Source organism: Euprymna scolopes, chromosome 6, assembly GCF_053919585.1.
Source record: "Euprymna scolopes isolate OS-2025 chromosome 6, ASM5391958v1, whole genome shotgun sequence".
NCBI classification, from domain to species: Eukaryota; Metazoa; Mollusca; class Cephalopoda; order Sepiida; family Sepiolidae; genus Euprymna; species Euprymna scolopes.
The window spans coordinates 61,436,000-61,462,503 of NC_136487.1; the positions used below are offsets into that span (position 1 = coordinate 61,436,000).

Below are 26,504 nucleotides of genomic sequence, written 5' to 3' on the forward strand. Positions count from 1 at the left end.
GTTCAATCTTCAGTGCAGGAGATACTAAGAATATAAATGCAAATTACTTAAAACTTCTACCCGGTCATGGCTGATGGAACAAGGGTATGCTACCCTCACTGATTAAATAAATTCTGTTTGAAATTCTGTGCAGAATCCAGAGTTCGACAGAAAGATTCACAGAGTTTAACAAGATACACCTGAAGGAGGCCGGAGGTTATATTAGCTGCAAAATTGTGAGAATAACACTCAAGATGAGACTAATAGTCTGAAGAATCCAAATAATTAATCCTCATCTAAAAAATGCATAAAACCAAAATCATTATTACATTGTGTCAGAGAAATGGTAAATTTTGTTACACCTTTTATGAATACAAACAAGACAAAGCAAAAACGAATACTTTGCAATTATTTCAAATATCTTACCAAATATATTCCATTAAGGTATCTTTTGTTTATTTTTCAACTCTCTCTTTTCTGTTAAATTGAACGAAAAAAAAAAAAAAAAGAGTAGAAAAAATATCACAACTGGAATGTATCCAATAAAATATTTGGAATAATTTCAAGGTATTTTCTTTTTTTTTTTTTTTTTTTTTTTTTTGACATGTGTCAGTTTTTTACAAGTCTGGATTTAATGAACGATTAAATGAAGATAAGACACTAAAATTTATCAGCCATACTTTATCCGTTAATCCGTTTGAAACAAGGTTTTTATAACTAGTTTCAAGAAGGAATTCTACTTCTTCCTTACAAAAATTAGACTGAATTTGTAGCATTATCATCCATGTTGCCAACGTGTTCCAATTCTTATATTAATAAAGGGTCAGTCTAAAATTATCAGCTCACCTTACACACATGAATTTGTTTTGGAAAACATGACCCACTCTTTCCACCAAGTAAGTGATGTCTGTTCATGCACGTAATATGAGCCACATAACAGATCCACCTGGTCACACATGTTATATTAGAGACCAACTGCTCTATCAAGGTTCAAGAGTCTAGTCTCTCCTACTATTTCACCCATAGCTAGATTATAATTTGAAGTGATGCAATAGCTTTGACAGAATTCAAACACAATATGTCAAGCCAACTGCCAGCCCCATTGTACAACTACCACCATCATATATCTTAATAGATTAGCAGAACATTATAGGAATTTAAAAAAGATGTAGAAAAAAAGATGAGAAAAACAAAGCTGAAAGTTCTTGACTTTTTGCATTGAATTTGCTCCATACTCGTTAGGCAACAATTAAGCAAAATTAGTTGAATTGCAATTGCATCTTAAAATCTCTAAAATTAAATTTTAAACATGTTCTTGAATGAAAGTCATATAATGGATTTTAATAAAAATTGGAATAAGATTGCTAGACATATGGTTTAGCAGCATTATATCTTTATTTTAATCTTTGTAAAGAGACTTAAAACTAGTGCAAAACTGTTCAGGGAATTAATTTTACCCAACCTGGGATAGTTTTTTTTTTTTTTTTTAAGTATTAATATAAAACCATAGAGTAATTTAATTTGTTTATATATAAATTTTCATTTTTGATGACAAAGAAAAATAAACACCAATCGCTGCCTGTTTATTTAGAGTAAAGAATTTTTTTTTCAAATTCACTTCAGGGTTTTTTGTTTTTTTTACTTGCTTTTGGCTTTCTTCCTTCTTCTAAACATTTATAATGGTTTCGGCTGGTACGTTTTTTAGAGGATTGATTACATGACAGGAGAGAAGTACATTTCTTTATAAGTATATAAATGTCCATTAGTCTTTATATATAATCAGGATAAAATCTGATCGAAAATAAACACAACTAAAAAGAGTTAATGTTTCATATTAACATAGTTCATAAATTACAAGTCTAGACATGTTTTATTAAATGACAACGTATTTTATAGATTTTTTTTTTCATTAGTTTTTAAAAGTTCTCTCATGGTTGCTGATTTTATGAAATAAAAGGAAGCTTTGCTGCCGAAACATACTTTAACTAATTCTACCTATTCGACATTTTCCAGGAATCTTTTTACTTTCATTTTTGTTTTGCTCTTTTTTTCTTCTCTTTTTAAAAATACTATTCTGTTTTTATTAGCAAATTATTATTATTATTATTATTATTATTATTATTATTATTATTATTATTTTTATTTTTTTTTTGTGTATACTCCATCAAGGATGTTAGGAGCTGTATTGAACATCCGTGGGAGGAAAAAACACCTAACCAAGAAACGCCTATATGGACACCTTCCTTCTATATCAGTCTCACTAAGAGAGAGAATGCTTCAGCTTACTGGTCACAAATGGAGGAGTAAGTCAGAACTTGTGAGTGACATACTCCTATGGAATCCAGTACACGGCAAAAGAAATTATAGAAGACTCTTAATGATATCTGGAGGAACTGCCAACCATGAATAATGGTGCCATAAACAAAGCAGCAGCTTCCAAATTATCATGAGCTAGCATGGAAGTAGCAAGGCTTAGAAAACTGTCATGAGAATGGTCATATCATTTGAATGCCTATTACACACTATCATCAAGTATCTAAGGTCTCTCTGTACAAGGGTTTGTCAGGACAACCTGGCATGAAGATACTTTTCCATAGAAGTAAACGCTGACCAAATATTCAAAATCACATATTTGTAGCCCAAATAAAATCTCAATATGGCTAACCCACACTAGCTTTTATGAAGAATGGTGCGTCTTTTTCAAGTAATGTTACCCCAAGTAGCAACACGAAGCTAGATACTCCACTAGACTGGATTAATTTTTGTCCTGGGATGCAGTAAGACCAAAAGAACAAAAAGATATACTATAACATATTAAAAGGGTCAATTGGGAAGAGAAAAATTATGACCTTAATTTCTTTACTAACTCAGTTTGTTAGATAAAGAACGTTAATGGAACATTCAAATATCTATGCATCTCATATAGAGATAGCAAAATATAGCGACATAAGGATATCAATTGGAGAAAACACCCAACTTAAAAATGTCTACATAAACATCTTCCTTCGATCAGTTTCGCTAAAAGAAAGATGGCTTTGTTTCTGGAGAAGCGAGTCAGAATCCATTACTCAACAAAAGATTGTTTGAAAAACCTCATCATACCTACATTGACCAACTTGTAGAAAACTCTGGATGCCCTGCTGGCAGCCATTTCTGACAGAGAATGCTGGAGAGAACGAGTCAAGAGAATCTGAAAAGAATTTTCAGTCTGATAGATAAATAGATATTTTTTACTAGGATTCTGAAAATTAAATTGAATTATTATGATCATACAATTATTAATTGAATTAAATTGTTATAAAATTATAATTTTGTTATGGTAACGTTGTTTTAATCTTTGTTAATAAAATAATTGGATGTAAATAGCTTCCAAAACTTCCTTTGATGCATCAAGATTTGCTAAGAATTCTAAAGTCAGTTTGAATGACTTTCTATTAAACAGTTTAAATGTTTCCAAGTTCCTTTCAAATTTTGAAAGATCACAAACTAATTCACTTATTTAGTTTTTTTAATTAACAAAAGATTCAAATGACTGACTTTATGGAGAAACATAAATATATTACAGTGGCTTTAATTTCGTAATCATTTTTTTTAAATATAATAAAAAGTTTTTTTTTAAATACTTTACACCAATGCATTTTGGATTTCAATAAATAATCAATTAATAGTAAATAAAAATAATGCATAAGTCACGTTGAGACGAGAAACACCTACACAGAAGAGGTGTTAACATAATGGTATTATTATAAAAATGACAACTCTTTAAACATAGCCTAATTTTTTTTTTTTTTTTTTTTAACTTTTTTTAAATCCCAAATAAGGTGTATTCCTTCTTGGATGTAAGAGGCTTCTAATTGGGATTGTGTCTACATTCTAAAGTTTAGCAGTCAGAGGGAAGTAAATATCAGAGTAGAAGACTTTCTAGCATCTAGGGACCTGTATAGTGAAGTGGTGAGATTTTGCTGCTTGTCGGGTTAGTTGGAAGTTATGTACGTCAAGGTGGCACAAGTGCTACTAAAACCAAGATATGATCACACAGATATTTTTTTTAATCAGGAACCAATTTGCAAATGTCAGCAAACATTTTTCAGCTTAAATACTTTTAACATTTATTTTCTCTTGCTAATTTAATCACCAGCACACACAAAAAGATAAATAAACAGATTTTTAGATATTTTTTTTCAATGAATTTAATCAAATATCTAAAGTCAAACAAACAAAACATTATGGTTAAGTCTTTGTTTTTATCTAAAATTGCTAATAGATTTTATAAATGGAAACAAAGCTATGCTTTTTTTAGAGATATAAAGTTTCTTAATTGCTTGTATATGCAAATGCATCATTTATAATTATAAGATAAAACATTTACATCATAAAATACTCACAAAAATATGCGACCAGAGGAATCATATTTTTTTTTAGTATTTTATAATGTAAATGTAATGAACAACCGACGGTGACAATTTCTTGTTAACGTATGCTATCCTATCTCTAAAGGAGGAGGTAATGCTCCAGAGGATGGTCTCATGACAGTAGAACAGATATTACACCCCCAAAAGAAGGAGATAATATCTGGGGGGATGATATCATGCCCATAAAACAGATACTACAGTACTCCCCTCAAAGGAGAAGTTAATGCCTGGGAGTAGGGTCTTATAAGAATAGAACAGATACCATATTAACCCCAACTGAATTGAGCTTTAAAATATAGTACAATAGTACAATTGATAGAAGTAATAGTATAGTTTCGGCTTCAGACAAATAGATACCAAATCTCCATTAGTAATATATAAATTTAAATAAAAATAATAATAATAATAATAATAATAATAATAATAATAATAATAATAATAGCTAATAATACTGTCAACTTTTACACATCAGAATAATTCTTTAAACATAATTGTTTTACAAAATCAAAAAAATTCACTCAACACATTTTAGTGAACAGAGCTTCGAAATATGAAAAATATTGTTGATAAATTCTTTTAAAAAAAGAAACTGGTTAAAAAGATAAAAACAATAGATCGTAGCATAGAAATATACTTATGTTAAGTGCACTACAAAGATAGGTGTGTGTTTAATCCCCGAAGGTAGTCATCAGGCTAAAAGTATTTTACAAATTTCAACAGAAGATTAAGCAAAAACGTTTCTGTGTAATTCACTTGGCATAAGTATATTTCTATACTATTACAATTAAGCTCTACTCATACATTGAGCACTGCTGAAGTAAATACTGAAGCAAAAAATATATACATAATATATCTTACAAAATAAGTGTACACACAGGATATGTGGAAATAATTCCATATTATTAAGTGCTTGTAATTTACTACTAAAATATACTCCTCAAGACATGAATATGATAAGGAAGGATAAAACATAGTATTTTATGTCGAATTCAATATGGGTGTCAGCATTCGCTACCAGCTTCTCAAACTGCCTGGAAACCGCAGCAACTGATTTCTCAAGTAACTCAGCTTTTCATGTTTTTTTTTGTTTTTTTTTCCTAATGTACCTACTTATCAAGGCTAAAAAACATTTGAGGTTAATGAGACAGATAGATTGGTAGTAGAAAATAGCAATTTTTCCCCTTTGTCAGAAATATCGCTCATGGAAATTGAGAATTTACCGTTTTCTAGTTCAGCTGTGGTTTTGAGTGGGTAGTGTGTAGAGATTTCCAGTCCTCTTATAGTATTTATTATCATTCTTTTAATAAAAAAGAATTACTTATGGAATCAGTTTGTACTGTTCCCAGGCGGCTTAATAAGCTGGTGACGAATGCTGGTGCTCGTATTGAACTCCAAGGTATAAACTTTCTTATCATATCCACTTGTAAGAATTATATTTCAGTGATAAATTACACACACAATAATAGGGAGTTACTTTCCACACACCTTTTATATATATATATATATATATATATATATATATATATATATATATATATATATATATATATATATATATATATATATATATATATTATATACAATGTACATATGTATAATACCTTATTCATTCCATCAGGAGAAAGAAGAAATAAATCAGAAGAAAGTTAACTTTGCTTTAGATAAGTTTTTGGTCTAAATGAAACTAGATAAAAAAAAAAAAAAAAAATCTTCAGACTTGTGCAAACACGTTACTCGAGTTTATGACCGTCTTGAACATTGAATAGTAAACATACTTTTTTTCCAGGTAACGAATTGTGAATACTTAATGTATAATAACTTTTACAAAGGCATAAGCAGTAACAAGAAAAGGGGGGGGGGGAATTGTTGTCATGAATGTGACAGCTTCGTAGCAACAGATATCAAAATGAAACTCATAGTTAAAACTTAATGTTCAGTACAGGACATTTTAAAAATGGCAGGCTTGACAAATACGTCAATGTTCGATTTGAGACAAACGAAATCAATCTCCTTAGAGAAAACGATTTAAGTCTTAAAAGCCATCATTAAAATTTTCATAAAACTTATCAATATTTATGTAGTTATGTTAAGATCACAAAGTCGGCATAATCACTATATGATTGTTGTTGTTTTTTTTTTGTTTTTGTTTTTTCATTTTAATGCGCAAACAGATTTTTTTTTTTTTTAAATGCTTTTCTTATTATTACTATCTACTCTATAAAAGTATGTATGTATGTCAGTTGGATTTTGAAAGTTAGATCCTAATAGCAACCTGTATCTCTATTTCATTCGGACTAAAACTTGAAAAATACACAAAGTTGGTATTATTTGTTTGTTTGTTTCCAATTGGCATAATCCCGAATGCATAATATTCAAAATTTAATTTTGCTAGTTTTCCCCGATTATACTACTAGCAGAAATATATTTTATTTCAGTTAAATATTTTTTTCTGAAAATAATTATTCCGTTGTTGTTGTTGTTGTTGTTGTTGTAGTAGTTGTTTGGGCGAAGACAGGTTTTTGATACATTGATATTGGTCAGCACAAAACCAAAAGATACTGAAACATTTAAATTATCTTTGAAAGTAATAATTTACTAAATTTTAAAAAAATACATTAAAAATTATGCTTGTTGTAATATATAAATATATATATATATATATATATATATATATATATATATATATATATATATATATATAGATAGATAGATAGATATAGAGAGAGAATAAATGACAAAAAGTTATATTCCAAAATTCATGATGTTGACCATCTTATAATTTATTCCTTTAATTCAGTTGACTTATACAATTCCTGACAGTATCTGTTTTGTAGCGCAAAATCAATCAATTATTATATCAATCAATGAATCTATTATGCCCTTAACTCATCAGAAGAAATAGCAACAATCAATCCGTCAAAAGGAATTGAAATGTGATTTGACATGGTAAAAAACTGAAAATTGGAAGAGAAGCTGCAGATACCTTTATATTTTTACCATTACACCATATTGAATAAAAATTTTGGAATACAACTTTTTGTCATTTATTCTCTATATTGCTCTGTAATTACATTGAGCTTCTTAAATAAGGATTGATATATAATAAGAAAATATATTTCTACAGAAACACTTCTTAAACAAATCCCTTACACTCACCACATAAAGCAATTCTTATAGCGTGTTTCAATAAACTATGGTTACAATTCATTTCTGTTTAAAAATTATTACATTTATTCTGAAGAAACTGCTTCTCTAAAATATATAATCCCACAAAGACGGTAGCTAAGACTCTCTACTCATTGTCCTCTTACTCCCCTCACTTCACTATGTCCCATCTTTAACAGATATTGTTATTTTTAGGTGACGGCTTATTATTTTAGTGTTTCAATCATAATAATTTCAAAATATTACACTATATTAAAAAAATAATAATAATCGTTCTCTGACTTTCACTTACGTCCAAAATGGTGTCCCAACTGCATTGAAATAAGTAAATATCAAAATGCTTAATTTTCTGGAATATTCGTTGCCTATTATTAATAATTCTAATTATTCCTACAAATACTAGAATAATTAAACAAAGACCACAAATCATTTTCATAATGGCGTCTTCGACTGACAGATACTCTCAAACATTTTAAAAGTCTTACATATTTATAACTTATATAACAAAAAAATAAATATTTCCTTTTAATTACACAAAATACGCAAAATACCTTTCTACAATATAATCTCTTAATAACTTTCATAAACTTATTTAACTAAAAACAAACAGAAAAATGTTAACGCTTTCTTACTAATGTTATTTTTTTCTTACTGAAGAACAAAAACAAATCCGATTTAACATTTTCGATTAACAAAGTTAACTATTCTAACCTTCAGAAAAAAGTTCTTCAAGAACATTTCCCATTTTTCAGTTAAAAAATATGTATACATATTTAGCACAGCAAAATACTATAAACATAGTGGTCTTAACAAAATTGCTTTACACAACAGATTGCCTGGATTAAGTAGACTGCTGGTGTGAAAGAGGTCATGCATTTTAAACTTTCTTAACTAACAAAAGGTTCAACTATTTCCTTTTTTTATTTACATTGACTAAAAATTACCTTCCAAAATAATCTTTTAATATTTGATTTATTATTTAAACTAAAAACACACACGAAAACCTTCTTCAGTAAGGTTTTCTCTTACTTTTATTGGGCGGGGGGGGGTCTTTCGCAATTATATGTAAGCAGTCTGGCAATTTATCTGCAAAAAAACGAATTATAAACAAAAATTAAATAAATATTTTACATTTTAAGGTGGAGGAAGATCAGTTTTAAATATTAATTTGAAGTAAAATGATAACTGAATCGTTTCTCAATTTTGGAACAGGAAAATTGAGATGGTGACGTTTACGCTTTTCCACCAATTTCATTATTTCCTGTTTTTAATAAATGAGAGTGAGGGAATGTACTATTTCACATTTTTCATTGTTTTAACGCTTCATTTTTTTGGGGGGTGGGGAGGGGAGATCTGAATTCTTATATTAACAATCACTTTAAAAAAAAAAAAGCATGTCAATAACAACCGTTATTCACTATAATCTACACATGAAATGAAATAAATAAAAAAAAATGAAACTATGGAACTAAACTTAAGGTGGGTTTAACCAGCTTTCTCTGAAGGAAATAGTTTCATGCGAGTATGTAAGTCAGAAGTGGTCCCCAGTCGCATGTATATTCCCGTTAGGGGAGATGATGACGTTTGGTTTTAGCAACTCTTGAAGGGAGATGTACACGTCCCCACTACATAGAGTGCCTGGAATTCCTAAATTAGTCACTCATCTGGTACTTACCAGGCTCAACGTTGCTTAACTTCAGGGTACCTAGCAAGAACCGGTGTGTCAATGTGATTATGCTGTATTGACTTATTATTTAAACTAAAACCAAACAGAAAAAAACTTTCTTCAGTAAGGTTTTCCTTTACTTTTTTTTGTTTCGTTTTTAGTCATTATTCATAATAATACATTATGAACTGTACTGTTTCATTTTTTAGCCATCTACGTTTGTTTCTCTCTTTATTTCCCTCTTCCTCTATTTCTTGACTTACAATCACTCTGATACCAACGTAGATTGGTAACGCGTGTTCATTTCCTTTCTGGTCAAATTTCTCAGATCATTTCCTTTATGGTCAAATTTCTGATAGCAACTAGTTCAAAATGAGGTCAACTCAACTATCCACACCATACAAGAAAATACAAGAAAGAAAAGGAGTCAATGATAGGAGCAGACCATATTGAAAAGTGATTTGAATCACTTTATAATCATACTATTATTACACTTAATAATAATAATTACTATTGTGTATCGATCATAAATAACTGTGTCTATCTTTGATATAATTTGTTAACTCTTCAAAATTTAAATAGGTTTGGCTCCATTTATTTATTTATTTATTTATTTTTATGGTACATCAACCTTTTTTGGATTATGTAATGCTGAATCTGATAATTTGGGAAAAAAGTTTTTCTGCTTCAAATTGTTTATATCGTCAAATATTTATTTGTGGTGTTTAGTTTGGTTGTTTTGTGGGGAAAATTGTTTTTGTTTTTGCAGAACATAATTGAGCTTTGCAAATGGAAATGAAAAAACAAAAAAAAAAAAAAATCAATAACATCATTGCTTGGTGCATTAAAGTCAGGAAGCTGATGTTTTCAGGTGGTTTGATCTGGTAGAAGATAAATAAGATGTAACAGACAATTCTAAATGAAAACAAAGAAAGTATTTAAAAAGAAAAAAAAAAAAAAAAAAAACCCAGTAAAGTTTCCACTATGAAATAATTGAAAAGGTGTAATAGCACGTCCAACTCGATCTTGGAAAAAAAGAAAAGGCTTCTCCAAGCTTTCAAAGGCTATTAATAATAGCTAAAGGCCATGTGTACACTTGTGCCATTCAGTAATGACTACATTCCATTAATGATATCCTTTCAGAAGCAGAAAAACATAGATGGCTATACAAAGATCATAGAATCTGAGGACAAAGTTTCTACAGGGTAGAACGATAAATTTGTTGCCCTAAAGAAAACAACACTACAGCTTTATTTTAAAACTTTTATTGAAAAAATCAATTCAGGTAACTTGATCATGTAGTAGAGTTATTCAATATAACTGCCTTCAGCCTCAATCACTGCTTCGATATGGGTCTGGAACTGGGAGTATGCCTTTTTCACAAACACACGTGGGAGGTCATGTTGGTGATGCTCTTGACATATGACAAAACAAAGTAGTCGAGCGAGTTCACATCGGGAGAGGAAGGGGGCCCGTGAGAATAGGGTACAAATTCATAGCACTCCTTCTGAAATCAAGCCTGGGTCTCTTTGGATGTGGGCTGGTGCGGAGTTCTACTGCCATACCCAGAGTGTGCCAGCAGCCACCTGATTGCAGCAGGGGATCATCACACTCTTTAGCACATCCAGGTACACTTTGGTGTTGACTTTCGACTTTGAAGGTGTGAAATGGCATGATGTGGATCTTACTTGAAACCTCATCAAAGACCATAACTGTGGGTCGTCTGATGCGTTGAGCTGTGCCCTCAAGCGTTGAACTATCCAAATTTGTATTTTGAGGGTGCTGGCAATGGTTCTGTTGTCATAACTATGTAAAGAACACAAGTTGTACAGTGGTGCATCTCTGGTCTCACTTGTTGAACATTGTGTCACTTTCAAACATAATAGAAGGCTACTATCGCTCTTAGGATTTGGACGCAACTAGCCAACAAGTAGATTGTCTACAACAAAAAAGAAAACCGACTTTCATCAAACTGAAATGGAATCAATTTTATCATTCCACCTTGTACATGGAGTTTAGGGTAATCACCCCCAACCCAAATAAAAAATTCTACAACTAAATATTTAGAGATTTTAAAAGAATTGGAATCAGTAATTGTATCAGAGTTGGGTAGTTAGATCAGAATCAGGAATAATATTGGAATCATCCTATCACTAATATTTATATACTAACATTATTCATTCGGTGTCACCTGTGTGGAGATGTTGTTAGGCAGGAGGATTTTGCAGAAAAATATACCCACGCTTACAATTTTTGTCATGAAAGAAGAGTTAATGATACGTAGTAATATGAGGTCAAATAATACAAAAAATATGAAGTTTCAAGCTTTCAGTGTTTGTCAATGAAACTGTGACTTGCTGTGATAAGCTGGGGAGTCAGCTATAGACTGCTGTGGAAGGGCCACCTTGACTTACGACACTGCAAATTCACTTGAAGCTGTATCAATTCGTCCCAAGCGAATATTGTCATAGATCCAGAATATACTGAACTCAGTTATGATTCGAATATCTCTAAGATTAGGTCAGACAATTGGCACCCTTTCAATGACCTATTTATGTATATAACCGTTTTCACTTTCAATAAAATTTTTGAATAATTTGGGAAGATTTAAGTAGGACAACCTTTGAAGTAAATGTGGTAATATGGTAATTGATGATTCTAGTAAAGAGTAGGATATATATTTTCTAGCCATGGTGACGAAGGATGAATAACAACATCCATTTTCCCACACTTTTGAATGGCCTTGTACCTAATTTATTTAAGAGGTTTCAAAATGTGATTTTTTTTGCAAATAAATATTTCAAAGTGTAGTATCTGTATGTGCATCACACAAGTTTGTTTTTATTTTTGTCTTAACATTCACATTCAGTCTAGATGGAACTATGAAGAAGCACCTAAAGTTATTTGAAAAAGAATTCCTTTCACATAAATCCGAAAAAAGAAAATTAATCATCAACATGTTTCAAATATCAAAATACAAAAAACTGATGACTAATAATTAATCATAAACATGTTTCCAATATAAAAATCAAACACTGATGGCTAATAATTAATCATCACAAGGTTTCAAATATGAAAATCAAAAAAAATGATGGTTAATAATTAATACTCAACATGTTTCAAATATCAAAATCAAAAAAATGATGACTAATAATTAATCATCAAAATGTTTCAAATATCAAAATAAAAAACTGATGGCTAATAGTTAATCATTAACAGGTTTCAAATATCAAAATAAAAAAAACTAATAGCTAATAATGGATCGTCAATGTGTTTAAAATATAGAAAACCCAAAAAAAACTGATGACTAATAATTAATCATCAACATGTTTCAAATATCAAAATCCAAAAACTGATGGCTAATAATAATTCATGAACATGTTACAAATATCAAAATAAAAAACTAATGGTCAATAATGAATCATCAATGTTTAAAATATATTAAAAAAAAAAAAAAACTCTTGACAAATAATTAATCATCAACATGTTTCAAATATCAAAATAAAAAAATTATGGCTAATAAATAATCATCAACATGTTTCAAATATCAAAATCAAAAAACTGATAGCTAATAATTAATATTCAATGTTTATATAAAAAAAACAGCAAAGTGATGACTAATAATTAATTATCAACATGTTTCAAATATCAAAATAAAAAACTGATGGCTAATAATTAATCATAAACATGTTTCACATATCAAAATACAAAAAACTAATAATGAATCATAAATGTTTAAAATATATAAAAAACTGAATGACTAATAATTAATCATCAACATGTTTCAAATATCAATCTCCAAAAACTGATGGCTAATAATTAATCATCAACATGTTTCAATTATCAAAATCAAAAAACTAATAATGAATCATCAATGTTTAAAATATATAAAAAACTGATGACTAATAATTAATCATCAACATGTTTCAAATATCAAAATCCAAAAACTGATGGCTAATAATTAATCATCAACATGTTTCAAATATCAAAATCAAAAAACTAATAAAAAATCATCAATGTTTAAAATATATAAAAAACTGATGACTAATAATTAATCATCAACATGTTTCAAATATCAAAATCCAAAAACTGATGGTTAATAATTAATGATCAACATGTTTCAAATATCAAAATCAAAAAACTAATAATAAATCATCAATGTTTAAAATATATAAAAAACTGATGACTAATAATTAATCATCAACATGTTTCAAATATCAAAATCCAAAAACTGATGGCTAATAAATAATCATCAACATGTTTCAAATATCAAAATCAAAAAACTAATAATAAATCATCAATGTTTAAAATATATAAAAAACTGATGACTAATAATTAATCATCTACATGTGTCAAACATCAAAATCCAAAAACTGATGGCTAATAAATAATCATCAACATGTTTCAAATATTAAAATAAAAAAACTAATGGTTAATAATTAATCATCAATGTTTAAAAATATAAAAATCCCAAACACTGATGGCTAATAATTAATCATCAACATGTTTAAAATATCAAAATCAAAAAATGAATAATTTATTATCAATGTTAGTAATATATAAAAAAACAACAAACTCATGACAAATAATCAATCATCTACATGTTTCAAATACCAAAATCAAAAACTGATGTCTAATAAAATAATTAATCATCGTGCTTCAAATATGAAAATCAAAATACCAATGCCTAATAATTAATCATCAACATGTTTCAAATATCAAAATCAAAAAACTGATGGCTAATTATCAATCACCAACATGTTTCAAATATCAAAATAAAAGAACTAATGCCTAATAAAGAATCATGAATGTTTAAAATATATAAAAACCAAAAAACTTATGACTAATAATTAATTCTTAATATGTTTCAAATATCAAAATAAAAAAGTGATGGCTAATAATTAATCATCAACATGTTTCAAATATCAAAATCTAAAAACTAATGGTTAATAATGAATCATCAATTTTTAAAATATATAAAAACCAAAAAAACTGCTGACTAATAATTAATCATAAACATGTTACAAATATCAAAATTCAAAAACTAATGTCTAATAATTAATCATCAACATGTTTCAAATATCAACATCCAAAAACTAATGGCTAATAATTAATCATCAGCATGTTCCAAGTATCAAAATAAAAAAAAATGATCGATAATAATTAATCATCAAAATGTTTCAATTATCAAAATAAAAAACTGATGGCTAATAATTAATCATTAACATGTTTCAAATATCAAAATCAAAAAACTAATGCCCAATAATGAATCATCAATGTTTAAAATATATAAAAACCCAAAAAACTGATGACTAATAATTAATCATCAACATGTTTCAAATATCAAAATCCAAAAACTGATGGCTAATAATTAATCATCAACATGTTTCACATATCAAAATCAAAAACTAATGTCTAATAATGGATCGTCAATATTTTAAATATAGAAAAACCCAAAAAAAACTGATGACTAATAATTAATCATCAACATGTTTCAAATATCAAAATCAAAAAACTGATGGCTAATAATAATTCATCAACATGTTTCAAATATACAAAATAAGAATAACTAATGGTCAATAATGAATCATCAATGTTTAAAATATATAAAAAAAACAAAGAATTATGGCTAATAATTAATCAACATGTTTCAAATATCAAAATCAATAAAACTGATGACTAATAATTTACCATCACTGTTTATAATATATAAAAAAATCAACAAACTGATGACTAAGAATCAAATGATAAACATGTTTCAAATATCAAAATCAAAAATATGATGGCTAATAATTAATCATCAACATGTTTCAAATATCAAAATCAAAAAGTAATGGCTAATAATGAATCATCAATGTTTAAAATATATAAAAAACTAATGACTAATAATTAATCATCTACATTTTTCAAATACTAAAATCAAAAAAATGATGGCTAATAATTAATCATCGACACGTTTCAAATATCAAAATCAAAACACTAATGGCTAATAATTAATCATCACCATATTTCAAATATCAAAATCAAAAAACTAATGGCTAATAATAAATCATTAATGTTTAAAATATATAAAAAAAACAAAAACTGATGGCTAGTAATTAATCATCAACATGTTTCAAATATCAAAAAATTAATGGCTAATAATGAATCATCAATGTTTCAAATACATAAAAAAAACAAAATCTGATAACTAATAATAATTAATCATCAACATGTTTCAAATATCAAAATCAAAAAACTGATAGCTAATAATTTATCATCAATGTTTAAAATATATAAAAAATCAAAAACTGATGGCTACCAATTTATCATCAATGTTTAAAATATATAAAAAAACAAACACAAAAAAATGATGGCTAATAATAGTTGTCTGAATCAAAAGAAAAGAGTACAAAAAATAAACAGAAAATCTAGACACCGCAATTCAAGGTAACTGATTATTAACGGATTACTATAAGTATTGATTTAGCTTGGCTCGAAATCAGACAAACTATTTTCATGGAACAACATTTTTATCAGATTGTTTCGCATTGAACACTGATCTTAATTATTTCTATATGTCTGAGAGCTGATTATTTTTTAATAAAATATAAACGTTCATTCAATGTCCTGCATAATGTGCTTCCTTTTTTTTTCTTTGTCTTTTTTATAACATATATGACATTGACACCGTACACATATCGTTAAATTAAATATTTTTTATGATTATTTGGGAGATGTTAACGTATATATTACTTGGATTATTCGGATCCTGTTCTCATCTCAAATGTTATTTTCACAACATTTCTGCGAATCTAACCTCTGACCTTCTTCAGAGGTATCTTGTCGAACTTAGAAATCTGCACAGAACAGCATATTCTTGCTCAGTCAGCCATGACTGACGGAACAAGAGTACACTACCTCTGTAGATTTAATAAAAGGTTCTGTGCAGATTCCAGAGTTCGACAAGATACACCTGAAGAAGGTTGGAGGTTATATCAGCTGAAACGTTCAGAAAAGAACTCAAGATGAGAACAGTAGTCCAAATAATAAAAATTATCATTTCTCATTTCAAAAATTTAGAAACAGCTTAAATTAAACCCTTGTTATTGCTTAAATTTAATCCTAGTTATTGGTTGAATTTTAACCAAAGTAGCAAACATGTTGTTAATTCTTTTGTTTCCATAATTATTCATATATTAATTTCATTACATCAATTCACTCATATCCATGGTAATCTAGAGGCCTGGATAAGCGTATAATTAGTGGGTTATGGGTGGCGTTATGATTAGTGTGTTCCCTAATGAATCGGGAAATTAGGGTTCAATCCACGGCCGAGTCATGCAAAAAATTGTACTTGATGCCTCCTTGCTAGGCATTCAACATTAGAAGGTGAGGATCAAGAGTAAATAGAGTAATCCTGAAAAATAGGTAGCGCCTTTTTCTATATCTTTCTGTAATGACTAATTAAAAAGAAAGCTTTTGAATTTTCCCTTGATTACGGTTGAGCATTTTAAAGGTGTGTTGATGAATTATTGTTATTATGGTGAAATCGGATAGTTCAGTAAAATGGTAAATCTGTGAAGGCTCTGGAACCAAGGGTGTCAGAAAGTTGGTGTTGCCTCTTGATTTAAGAGGTTTTATTGAGAATAAATAAAATTTATTTCATCAATATTTATCTTTTCTTTAAACTGAACAGAAGAGGAGAGATTAAAGTTTGGGCATTTGAACATTTCTTTTTATCTTTGTGATGTAGATATCAAAAACAAAAAAAAAAAAAAACATTAATTTAAAATGTAAATGTTGATTAAAAAATTTTTGGTATTGCGTTTTTTTTTTTTTTTTTGTGTGTGTTTTTAAAAATATCTTCTTAGTTTACTAAATTTTTTAACTATTTAAAAATAAAGGCCTTATCGAAAAGGAAATAGATGTAATGTTATTCTATTTATATTAATTGGAAAAGACCTGATGGTGAAAACATAATGAAATGAGAAAACGTAAAATGTTCAAAATATATTGACTAGAGAGAGAGAGAGAGAGAGAGAGAGAGAGAGAGAGAGAGAGAGAGAGAGAGAGCTTAATTAGTATTCACCCTCTTTTCCCCTTCTGGCACATCAGAATATGACCAGTTCTATCTTCTGCACTCGCCACGTAATCAACTTCTCTCTATCCACCTTTCTATTCACCCACTGATTAATTTTGTAACCATGTTTTTTTTCTAGGAAGGAGATGCTGGTGGTGGGGGGTGGGGAGTCGTCTTTTCCAAACCATTTCCAAATCATATTGTCCTTTTGGATGTGGTAAATAGATTTAGATCTGGAAAGGTCTGCTGAAACAAACCCAGGCCTGTAACAGGTTCTATTCAATTCATTTAAAATCAGCAATAGTTCATTTCATTTTGTGAAAGTAAAAAGAATCCCGAGCAAGCGAGTAAGTTCAGCTAGTATCATATAAAATAGTCTACAATAATAATGCTGACTCATTAAAAAAAAAGATCAAAGGATTGAACACAATAACACTCATCAAATGATTCAAATCAAGGTCATTAGCTTATAAACAATCCTATTTAACAGATCATTGACTACTAGCTGTCTCTCTTTTTCACTAACACCAAAGGATACTCCTCCTCCTATTTTTAACTCATCAAACTTAAAATTAGATATCTCAAACCAAACTTTGATTTTTCACTACATCTGAAAACTTTTTTGTGTCAAAATATAGATCTTTGCAAAGGATAAATAATGGTACCAAATTCGATAGCTCAATTAAAGCCGCCAAATTATGGCCGTTCAAAATTGGTTGGAAATTAGAAAAGATGTTCCTTTGTGTGTGTTTTGATCTAGCAGGCAATTTTCATTATACATAACTTAAAAGTGTAAGCTTCAAACAATAGTAAAATCCTTACAAATTTAATATCTTGTGCTGAATAAAAATTAATCATAATGGAAGTAAGAAATATTAGATTCAGCCAGCTTAAATATTTAACAAAATTTCATAACTCTTTGAAAAAAAATAAAATAAAATAAAATAACACCAAAGCACAACGTTGTTCATATGATTCATTTCAATGTTCTTAATAGGATTCATAGCACATTGATGATCAAGCTCATTCTTTCTTTTAAAAAGTAAAGCAATAAAAAAAACTTAGGTGTGAGCCATGTAAAAACAGACAAAAACACAATTCGATATGATAATAGGGAAAATATTTCTTTAGTATTTTATTCAGTAAAGTTTTCAACTTTGATTTTTTTTTTTTGTGAAAGATAACTCAAAACCCTACATTAAGCTCACCATATTGATAAGTCTAGTTCTTTATGATGCGACTATCTTTATATGTATTGAGATACAATATCGTGCACACAAAATTTGCAAAGAATACCAACATTTTTTTTCATGTATAACACAAATAATCTGTTATCAAAAATAATCACCTGCTTGACATTTTAGCCTGTTTAAAATGGGCAAAAGTTGTAGGTATGTACGGCATCAGTGCTTTATGCCAAATTGATGATTGAATATGGTTAAATTTGTACTCATTTTTGCATTAAATACTAATCCATAATTGCACATTGAACGGATATCATAATATCTAGTTTGCTGCACCTTATTATAACAATGGTCCATACAAAATTTCAGTCAAACCGGTCCTATAGTTTTTGAGAAAAAATTGAACAAGCAGACAGAAAAATATAGATTTAAAGTAGCCTTGAAAAAAAAATAACACAAGAGAAAAAAATGTACATTTATAAAGAGGAAAAGTTAAATTTTGTTTACATCTAAATTTTATCAAAATAACCCTTGAAAAATAATCAAGATGGTACAAGTTGAAATTGAAGTAAGGTTCATTCTGTTTATCTGCTTCCACACTATAAACTCTAGGCTGGTTTGTTATGACTATTAAACTGTTATTAGTTTTGTAAGAATAACATAAAATCTATAAAACAATAAATAATAAGAAATTTATTCAAGATATTCATTTAGATTGCACTTGACATTTAAAAAGTGTTTGACAGAGTGTAGAATCCTGATCTTCTACATAAACTTTAAGGTCATGGTATTGGTGATATTGTTTGTGACATTATTAGGTCTCTTCTTTCTGATCAAAGCTTGCAAGTAACTCTTGATGGAGTATCTTCATTTTCTTTTCTTATTAATGCCGGTGTTTCTCAGGGCTCTATTCTAGGTTCAACACTGTTTTTTTTTTCTCTATATAAATGACCTTCTAGGGAATATTATTAAGAAAGTTAGCATTTATGTTGAGGAAACCACCCTCTATTCTGATATTGCTTCTCTTTCTGATATCTTTCTCGGATCAGTTGAAATATGCAGTTGATCTAGAAGTTGATTTGGGTTCTATTATGGATTTAGGTAAGAAATGGCTCGTTTTGTTTAATCCTGTTAAGACTCAACTATTGTCCCTTCAATCGCAAACGTGTCCCCATTCTCCCTGAGATTCTTATAGATAGCTCTGCTCTTGATGAGAAATCTACTCTAAAACTTCTTGTTCTTTCTTTCTCATCAAATCTTTCTTGGAGTCCATATATTAAATCCATTGCTCTTTCTGCGTCTCGTAAAATCGTTTTTCTCTATTGTTTTAAACACTTTCTCACACCTGAGACTATTCTCTATCTCTACAAATCTAATATCAAACCATGTATGAAGTATTGTTGTCATATTTGGGCTGGTAAATCTGTGACCCATTTTAAGGTTCTTGATAAATAGCAGAAACGTATCTGTAATTTGATTGGCCCCACACTTTCTTCTTCACTGCAACCTCTCTCTCTCACAAATGTGATGTTGCTAGTCTCAGTCTTTTTTACAAATACTATTATGGCAGGTGTTCTCCAGAATTATCTGATCTATTCCCTGCTTCCTTTGTTCCAGCTCGTTTGACTTGTTGGTCTAGTGGTCCCATTAATTTGTTGTTTTATACCTCATTGTGATACAGCTTCCTATTCCAGCAACTTCGGCCCTAGATATGACCTTAAATTATATCCAGTGGTGAGGCCCCAGCTTCTGGGCTTTGGGGAGTGTGTAGCCACCCTTTAATTACCATTTCTCCCAGGTCCACTCTGACTCCACTGTTAGGGTCCCAACTATGGGTTGAATAGAAACCGACGTGAAAACAACAAATATATTCTATTAAAAAATTTTTTTCTTCAAAATCTTTGGATTCAGCATTAAATAACCCGAAAAGGGTTGATATGCCGTAAAACAAAAACAACCAACCAACCAATCCAGTAACTTCTTTCCAAGGACTGTAAGGTTGTGGAATTCTCTTCCTGCTCACTGTTTTCCTTTTACATACAGCCTTGGTCTTTTCAAGACTAAGGTCAATGAGCATCTACTGACTTTGCAATAATCACCTTTCATTCTTGTTAGCTCCTTGCATCACGTGGCTTTATGCCTTGTCTCGGGCGATTTCCATGACAAAGCAACTTAAGATTATATATCTGTCGTATTCTACAACTATATATCTTTCATTGAAACGTTCTCATCCACAAATTCAAAATTAAAGACAGCCAAGTCCTGTTAAACCATGCTGAGACGTTACCAAAAATCAATTCATCCTTTTTTTTTTAAACTTCCCTTTCATCTTCTTATTCCCCCTCTCAAGTGTCTTGTGAATTGAATTTTTTTTTTTTTTTTTTTTTGCTGGATTTTGCATATTTTTACAAAATTAATTAAAGATACTGAAACATCATATGGACTAAAAAGGCTTTTTTTTTCACATAAAAAGTTAATCTGGTTTATACATGTAGAGATGAATGGAAAAAGTGGGTAGACCAAAATGATACAATCAAATTAACTCAAATCTATACAACTATGAAGTTTACATTTGATATGAAAAGTGTACTCTTTCTATTTAAAAATTATCAAAACAAACTTTTTAATATACTCAGTCATGGACATGCGAGCAACTACATGAAGGTTAACTAATTTGCATATTCCTTTGAAAAATGAGTATTAATTACTTATTCATTTTTATGGTTTCTTATTAGATGATTGATTTTATTTCATTATTACAATGAATTTTATTTATGCATAGTTTCTACATTCTGCATGATTGCATAGAATTTATGATGAAAACCTAGCACATGAATATATATATATATATATATATATATATATATATATATATATATATATATATAGTCATCCACATACAGTACTGTTTCGCTGCTTCACAGCTCATTAGTGCAGCTAGACAAGCAACTACCTCAAGCCAGGATTGAAACCCGATCGCCCAAACGACAGTTGGAGCTTCTACAGTTGAAATTTGATAAATAGAAAAGAAGTAGAAAAAGAAAAAGAAAGAGAAATAAAGAAGATGCACCTAGTTGCTTTGTATAATACATAAAACAATGTTGACGATTTTCTTTTGGGTTCACAAGCAATGAAAAGGATATACTATATTCGTAAAAATTCTATCAATGCTTTACATAGTCCCTATTTATTTGCCTTCCCACAACCAGGTCCTTTTTTTTAATGTGGGAAAAATCCAGCTTCTCCAAAAGGGGCGCTTTGAGTTATGACAAAAATAAAAACTGCCTCATTCTGGATCAGTTGAAGTGTAGTATCAGAAAAGATACAACACTTTGATCTCAGCCAAAAGTTTTAGAGAGTATTATGCTGAGAGAAGCATCAATAGCCGTTTAGTTTGCATCTTAGAGTCTGCTAGCAAGGCCACTTGGTGTTTCCCATGTATGTTATGAAAGTAATAAAAGAAATGACTAATAATATATGAAATTCAGTATGAAAAGTGAAGGGGCTTAAGAAGAAATTGAAACTCAGGGATTTTTGACTATGGATCAAATTAAATGCAAATCTAAAATATCTGATTTTTTAAATGGGAAATTGTATTCATGTTATAGACTCTAAAACCCCTTTAAACTACTACAAAAAACTGAACTTCCAAGAATATTTATTTGTATGATATTGTTAAAATTTCAGAAAAATCGGAAATATTTTAATTTTCATGAAATGCTTCCACTTCCTCTTTCCTCCTTTGCCTAAAACTAAATGTAACTAAATATAACCCACCATAACTCACTCTTACGCCTAAAAACAGAGTTCAAAATTCATAAGGATCGATTAATTAGTTTACGAGTGAATCCTAAATATAGAATTATTATATAAACATACAGAAATAAATATATTGTCTATCATATTATCAAATTAAAAGGTTGCTTTTTGTTTTTGTTTTGTTTTAAATAAAAGGTCAAACTGTTTTTGTAACTTACCGTTATGGCATAATCTAAACTTGATTGATGTTTCATTCTCTTTTGTTTGGAAATCAATTTTACACTTGAGAAGAGTCACGGTGAGTGAAAACTGTTGAATTCCATAAAATATTCCAATGTGAAGCAGGTAGAAACATCCAGATGGATTTCTTCATCATAAATGAGTGAAATAACAGACAAACAGTAGATTAAGATTGACAGGAAAATATAATCCGTAACTGATAATCTTGCCAAGATGAAACCACATGTTACCCCAACCCACTCTAGACAAAGTGAAAGAGACGAAAAAAGGAGAAAGAGGGAGAAAAAGAGAGGAAAGGAAAAGACATATGTGCGTATGTATATATGAAAAAGAGAGATAGACAGACAATGAGAAATTGAGAAAGGAAGTGTGTGTGTGTGTGTGTGTGTGTGTGTGTGTGTGTGTGTGTGTGTGTGTGTGTGTGTGTGTGTGTGTGTGTGTGTGTGTGTGTGTGTGTGTGTGTGTGTGTGTGTGTGTGTGTGTGTGTGTGTGTGTGTGTGTGTGTGTGTGTGTGTGTGTGTGTGTGTGTGTGTGTGTGTGTGTGTGTGTGTGTGTGTGTGTGTGTGTGTGTGTGTGTGTGTGTGTGTGTGTGTGTGTGTGTGTGTGTGTGTGTGTGTGTGTGTGTGTGTGTGTGTGTGTGTGTGTGTGTGTGTGTGTGTGTGTGTGTGTGTGTGTGTAATTTGAGGTTATTGTTTTCCAGAGGTTAAGTAATCAACGAAGTTTAATGAGGTTAATACAAGAGTGCTCGATACCGAAATAGAGCAGGGTATACTCTTTATTTGTTTTTACATAAGCAGTAATACGTTGTTACAAATTCAAGAGCTTGTTTCAGTCAGCTAGTTACCAGTAACTAGAGATCTCTTCAGGCGATAAAAGCTGTATCGCTTAAAGAGGTCTCTACTATTATCAAATAAACTATCCTTATAAAAAAAATAACAGACGCCTCCCCCCAATATTTCTCATATGTTATATCTTCCCTCTTTGGTTTTTCATACATAAAGTAAATTTCACAGTGTCTAAGGATTATTTGATACTGGGGATATTCATAATCATATCCTATTTCCAAAAGAAGGGAGATATAACATAAGAGAAGTATTTGGAATTAAGTCTCCCCTTCTGGTTATTTCAGATCATTTGAAACCATAGCAGCAAGTTTTAGTCTCCCCTTCATCAAGGCCAGAGGTTTGGGGGAAATATCAGATATTTTGTAATTCATATGCAAAACTAGGAAAACAAATGACTATGGTTGAAATATTAGTAAAGGTGCAGTATCTTTCCACCTACAAAAAATCCTTTAAAATTACCACTATACAAGTTTTTAAGGGTGCTGAAAACGAAAATGACATTTAACGAAATACTTTCCCAGATATGAAGAAATTATAGTTTTAAAAAGTGGGGGTCACTTTTCTATATTAATTTAATGTAAAATGAACACCTACTTTATAGCCACCTTTTTGAGGGAGGTGGGGGCGTCTGTTATTTTTTTATAGGAATAGTGTTTATTTGTTAATTTTGGCTTGGTATATCAACACAAAACCTACCTTAAAATGCTTGTTTTCTATAGATTTTAGGGTGTGCTAAAAACAAATATCGCATTTAAATTTTCTGCAAATAAGTATTTTTCCAAGTATGAAGCAATGTAATTCTTTATGCTATAAGTGGTGGCCATTGTTGTACACACAAATGTGCATATTTTTGCTTAATACCAAGAAAAAACACTTATTTGCAGAAACTTTAAATGCGATACTTGTTTTCAGCACACCCAAAAACCTATGGAAAACAATTTTTTTTTAAAGTAGATTTTGTGTTGGTCTACCAGACCACAATAAATACCACCTCTATAAAAAAAAAAAAAAAAATTAACAGACCCCTACCCAAAAACGTGGCTATGAAGTGGGTGCTCATTTTACATTAGATTAATATAGAAAAGTTATCCCCCACTTCTTGAAACATTAATGTGTGGCCTTAAGGGCAAATGTCATATAGCCCACTACACAATTCAAGTCATTAGCTTTCCAACGAGTCTTCATTTGTTAAATTCTGATCAACAGTCATCGAGATTTCAAACATTAAATTGCTAAAAAAAGGTGGTATATCTATATATGGCTATACCTATACGCATAGCCAAATCGAATATTGAAATGCTCATATCTTTGGTTCTATCAGACGTAACTACATGAAAATTTGCAGGCTTTTTGAAGATTATAATTAGTGTTGGGACGATTAATTGGAATCGGAAAAATTGGAGCTTTTTAGTGTATCGGAATCAGAAAAATTTGCGCCTCTTTTCCAATGCCAAAACCGATTCCTTTAATTATCTTTTTTATTCGATTTCGATTTAAGAAACATGTTCCACTGCTTGTAGTAATAATAAAATAATTATTTATTGATTTAAACTTCCAGTAAGTCTAAATTCTCTAGATCACCCCCTCATAAGTGTGTTTTTTACGTTTTTTATATCGAGAAAATATATGCACGTTTAAGATGTGTTTTTACAGTAATAGGGACAAAATAACACTTTTATAGTTAAATATTTAGAGATTTACAAAGAATCGGAATCGATAATTGTATCGGAATTGGGAAAAATATTGGAATCGTGCCATCACTAATTATAATACTATTCTATGGTTAAAATTTTATGATAATTTGTAAAAAAGGACATATTTTCAAACCAATAAAATATGCCTAAATTTGCCTACGTTTGTATATATAGTGTCCTGGCAAACAGCTTCGGTTTTGTTGCTTAGGTTATCTCCCCTGCATTTGTCGGTTTTGTTGCTTCGGTTGTCTCCCCTGTAGCTTTGCCAGGCTACTAATATTTTAAATGAAAGATAAGGAATAAAAGTTATATATATCTTTATTATATCATTGGAACATTAAGGAAAAGTAATGAGAAAATCAAGAAAAAAAAAAGAAACCTCTCTAGACCATGGCATTTCGAAGCTAAATGCTTCTCATCAGAAGAGAAGGGCCAGAATTATTTATATATAATACATAAGATTTATGTACTTATTTCAACAGTACTCAATAATAGGTAATAAGTTATGAATATATATATATATATATATATATATATATATATATATATATACTGTATATATATATATACAGTACGCAATAATAGGTAATAAGTTATGAATATATATATGGCAATTAAACTACACAGAATTTTCTGCGTTTCATAAAAATAACCCAATAATTTCATAAAAACACAAAAATTTCTGTGTAGCTTAACTACCATATATATTTTCATCATTTATTCTCTTTCTCTCTCTCACTCTCTCTCTCTCTATATATATATATATATATATATACTAGCAGGGAAACCCAATGTTGTTCGGGATTGAATAGAGATCGACAAATGTTACACCCTCCCATACTTTTATTTTGTCATCGAAATCAATGAAATCGGCCATTTTGAAAACAAATTGATTGATTGCCTGCTCTAGTTAGGCCCCCCCCCCTCTGCAATGCACCAAAAAGAAGCTTCCCTGCAGTGACTTAGTCCACAATACATTGTAGTCTACGTTGCACCATAGAGAATCTACTATGGATTTTATAAAATTATCTTTTAATAATAGCTTCACTTAAAGTTTAAAATACAAAAGTCAAGTATCAAGGTTCAATTGTGCTCTAAACAAGAACATTCATTTCGAACGCACCCATCTTATCAAAGAACCAACTGTTGATTTTATGAAATTATTTTCATATTGAAATTATGATGTATATATCACTTGAATTAAAGTTAAATGAACAAAAGTTAAGTATAATGGCTCAATTGTGTTCCAAAAGAACCATTCAATGCCCCTGTCCTGTAATAGAATTAATAGTATAGTTAATAGGCTGGGCCTTCATGCTTGTGCGGTGATAAAACTTCTCAAATGCATTTGTGATGTTTGGTTGTATAACTTCCTTCTTTAATTGGATTTTTCGATTATCAATTTTTTATACTTATCAAACACATTCTGATACAAAATCTACGTAAGAACACTCCTAGACACATTAAGTACCTTCATGTGAAATTTCAAAAAATTCAG

At 29.7% G+C, this 26,504-nt stretch overlaps 1 protein-coding gene across 10 annotated transcripts in view; it reads right to left on the reverse strand.

The window, feature by feature from the left end:
• LOC145277655 (dixin-like) overlaps nt 1-26,504 on the reverse strand; it is a 326,945-nt gene that overhangs the window by 167,875 nt on the left and 132,566 nt on the right. Inside the window, exon 1 of one of the 10 annotated variants that reach the window (XM_080129268.1) lies at nt 22,446-22,589. The exons of 8 other annotated variants lie outside the window; for them this stretch is intronic. In XM_080129268.1, coding sequence (XP_079985394.1) covers nt 22,446-22,481 — 36 coding nt within the window. In that variant the 5' untranslated portion in view covers nt 22,482-22,589. Of the gene's footprint in view, nt 1-5,992; nt 6,122-22,445; nt 22,590-26,504 lie in introns of those variants that run through there. One more of the 10 variants, XM_080129269.1, reaches the window with a different exon arrangement.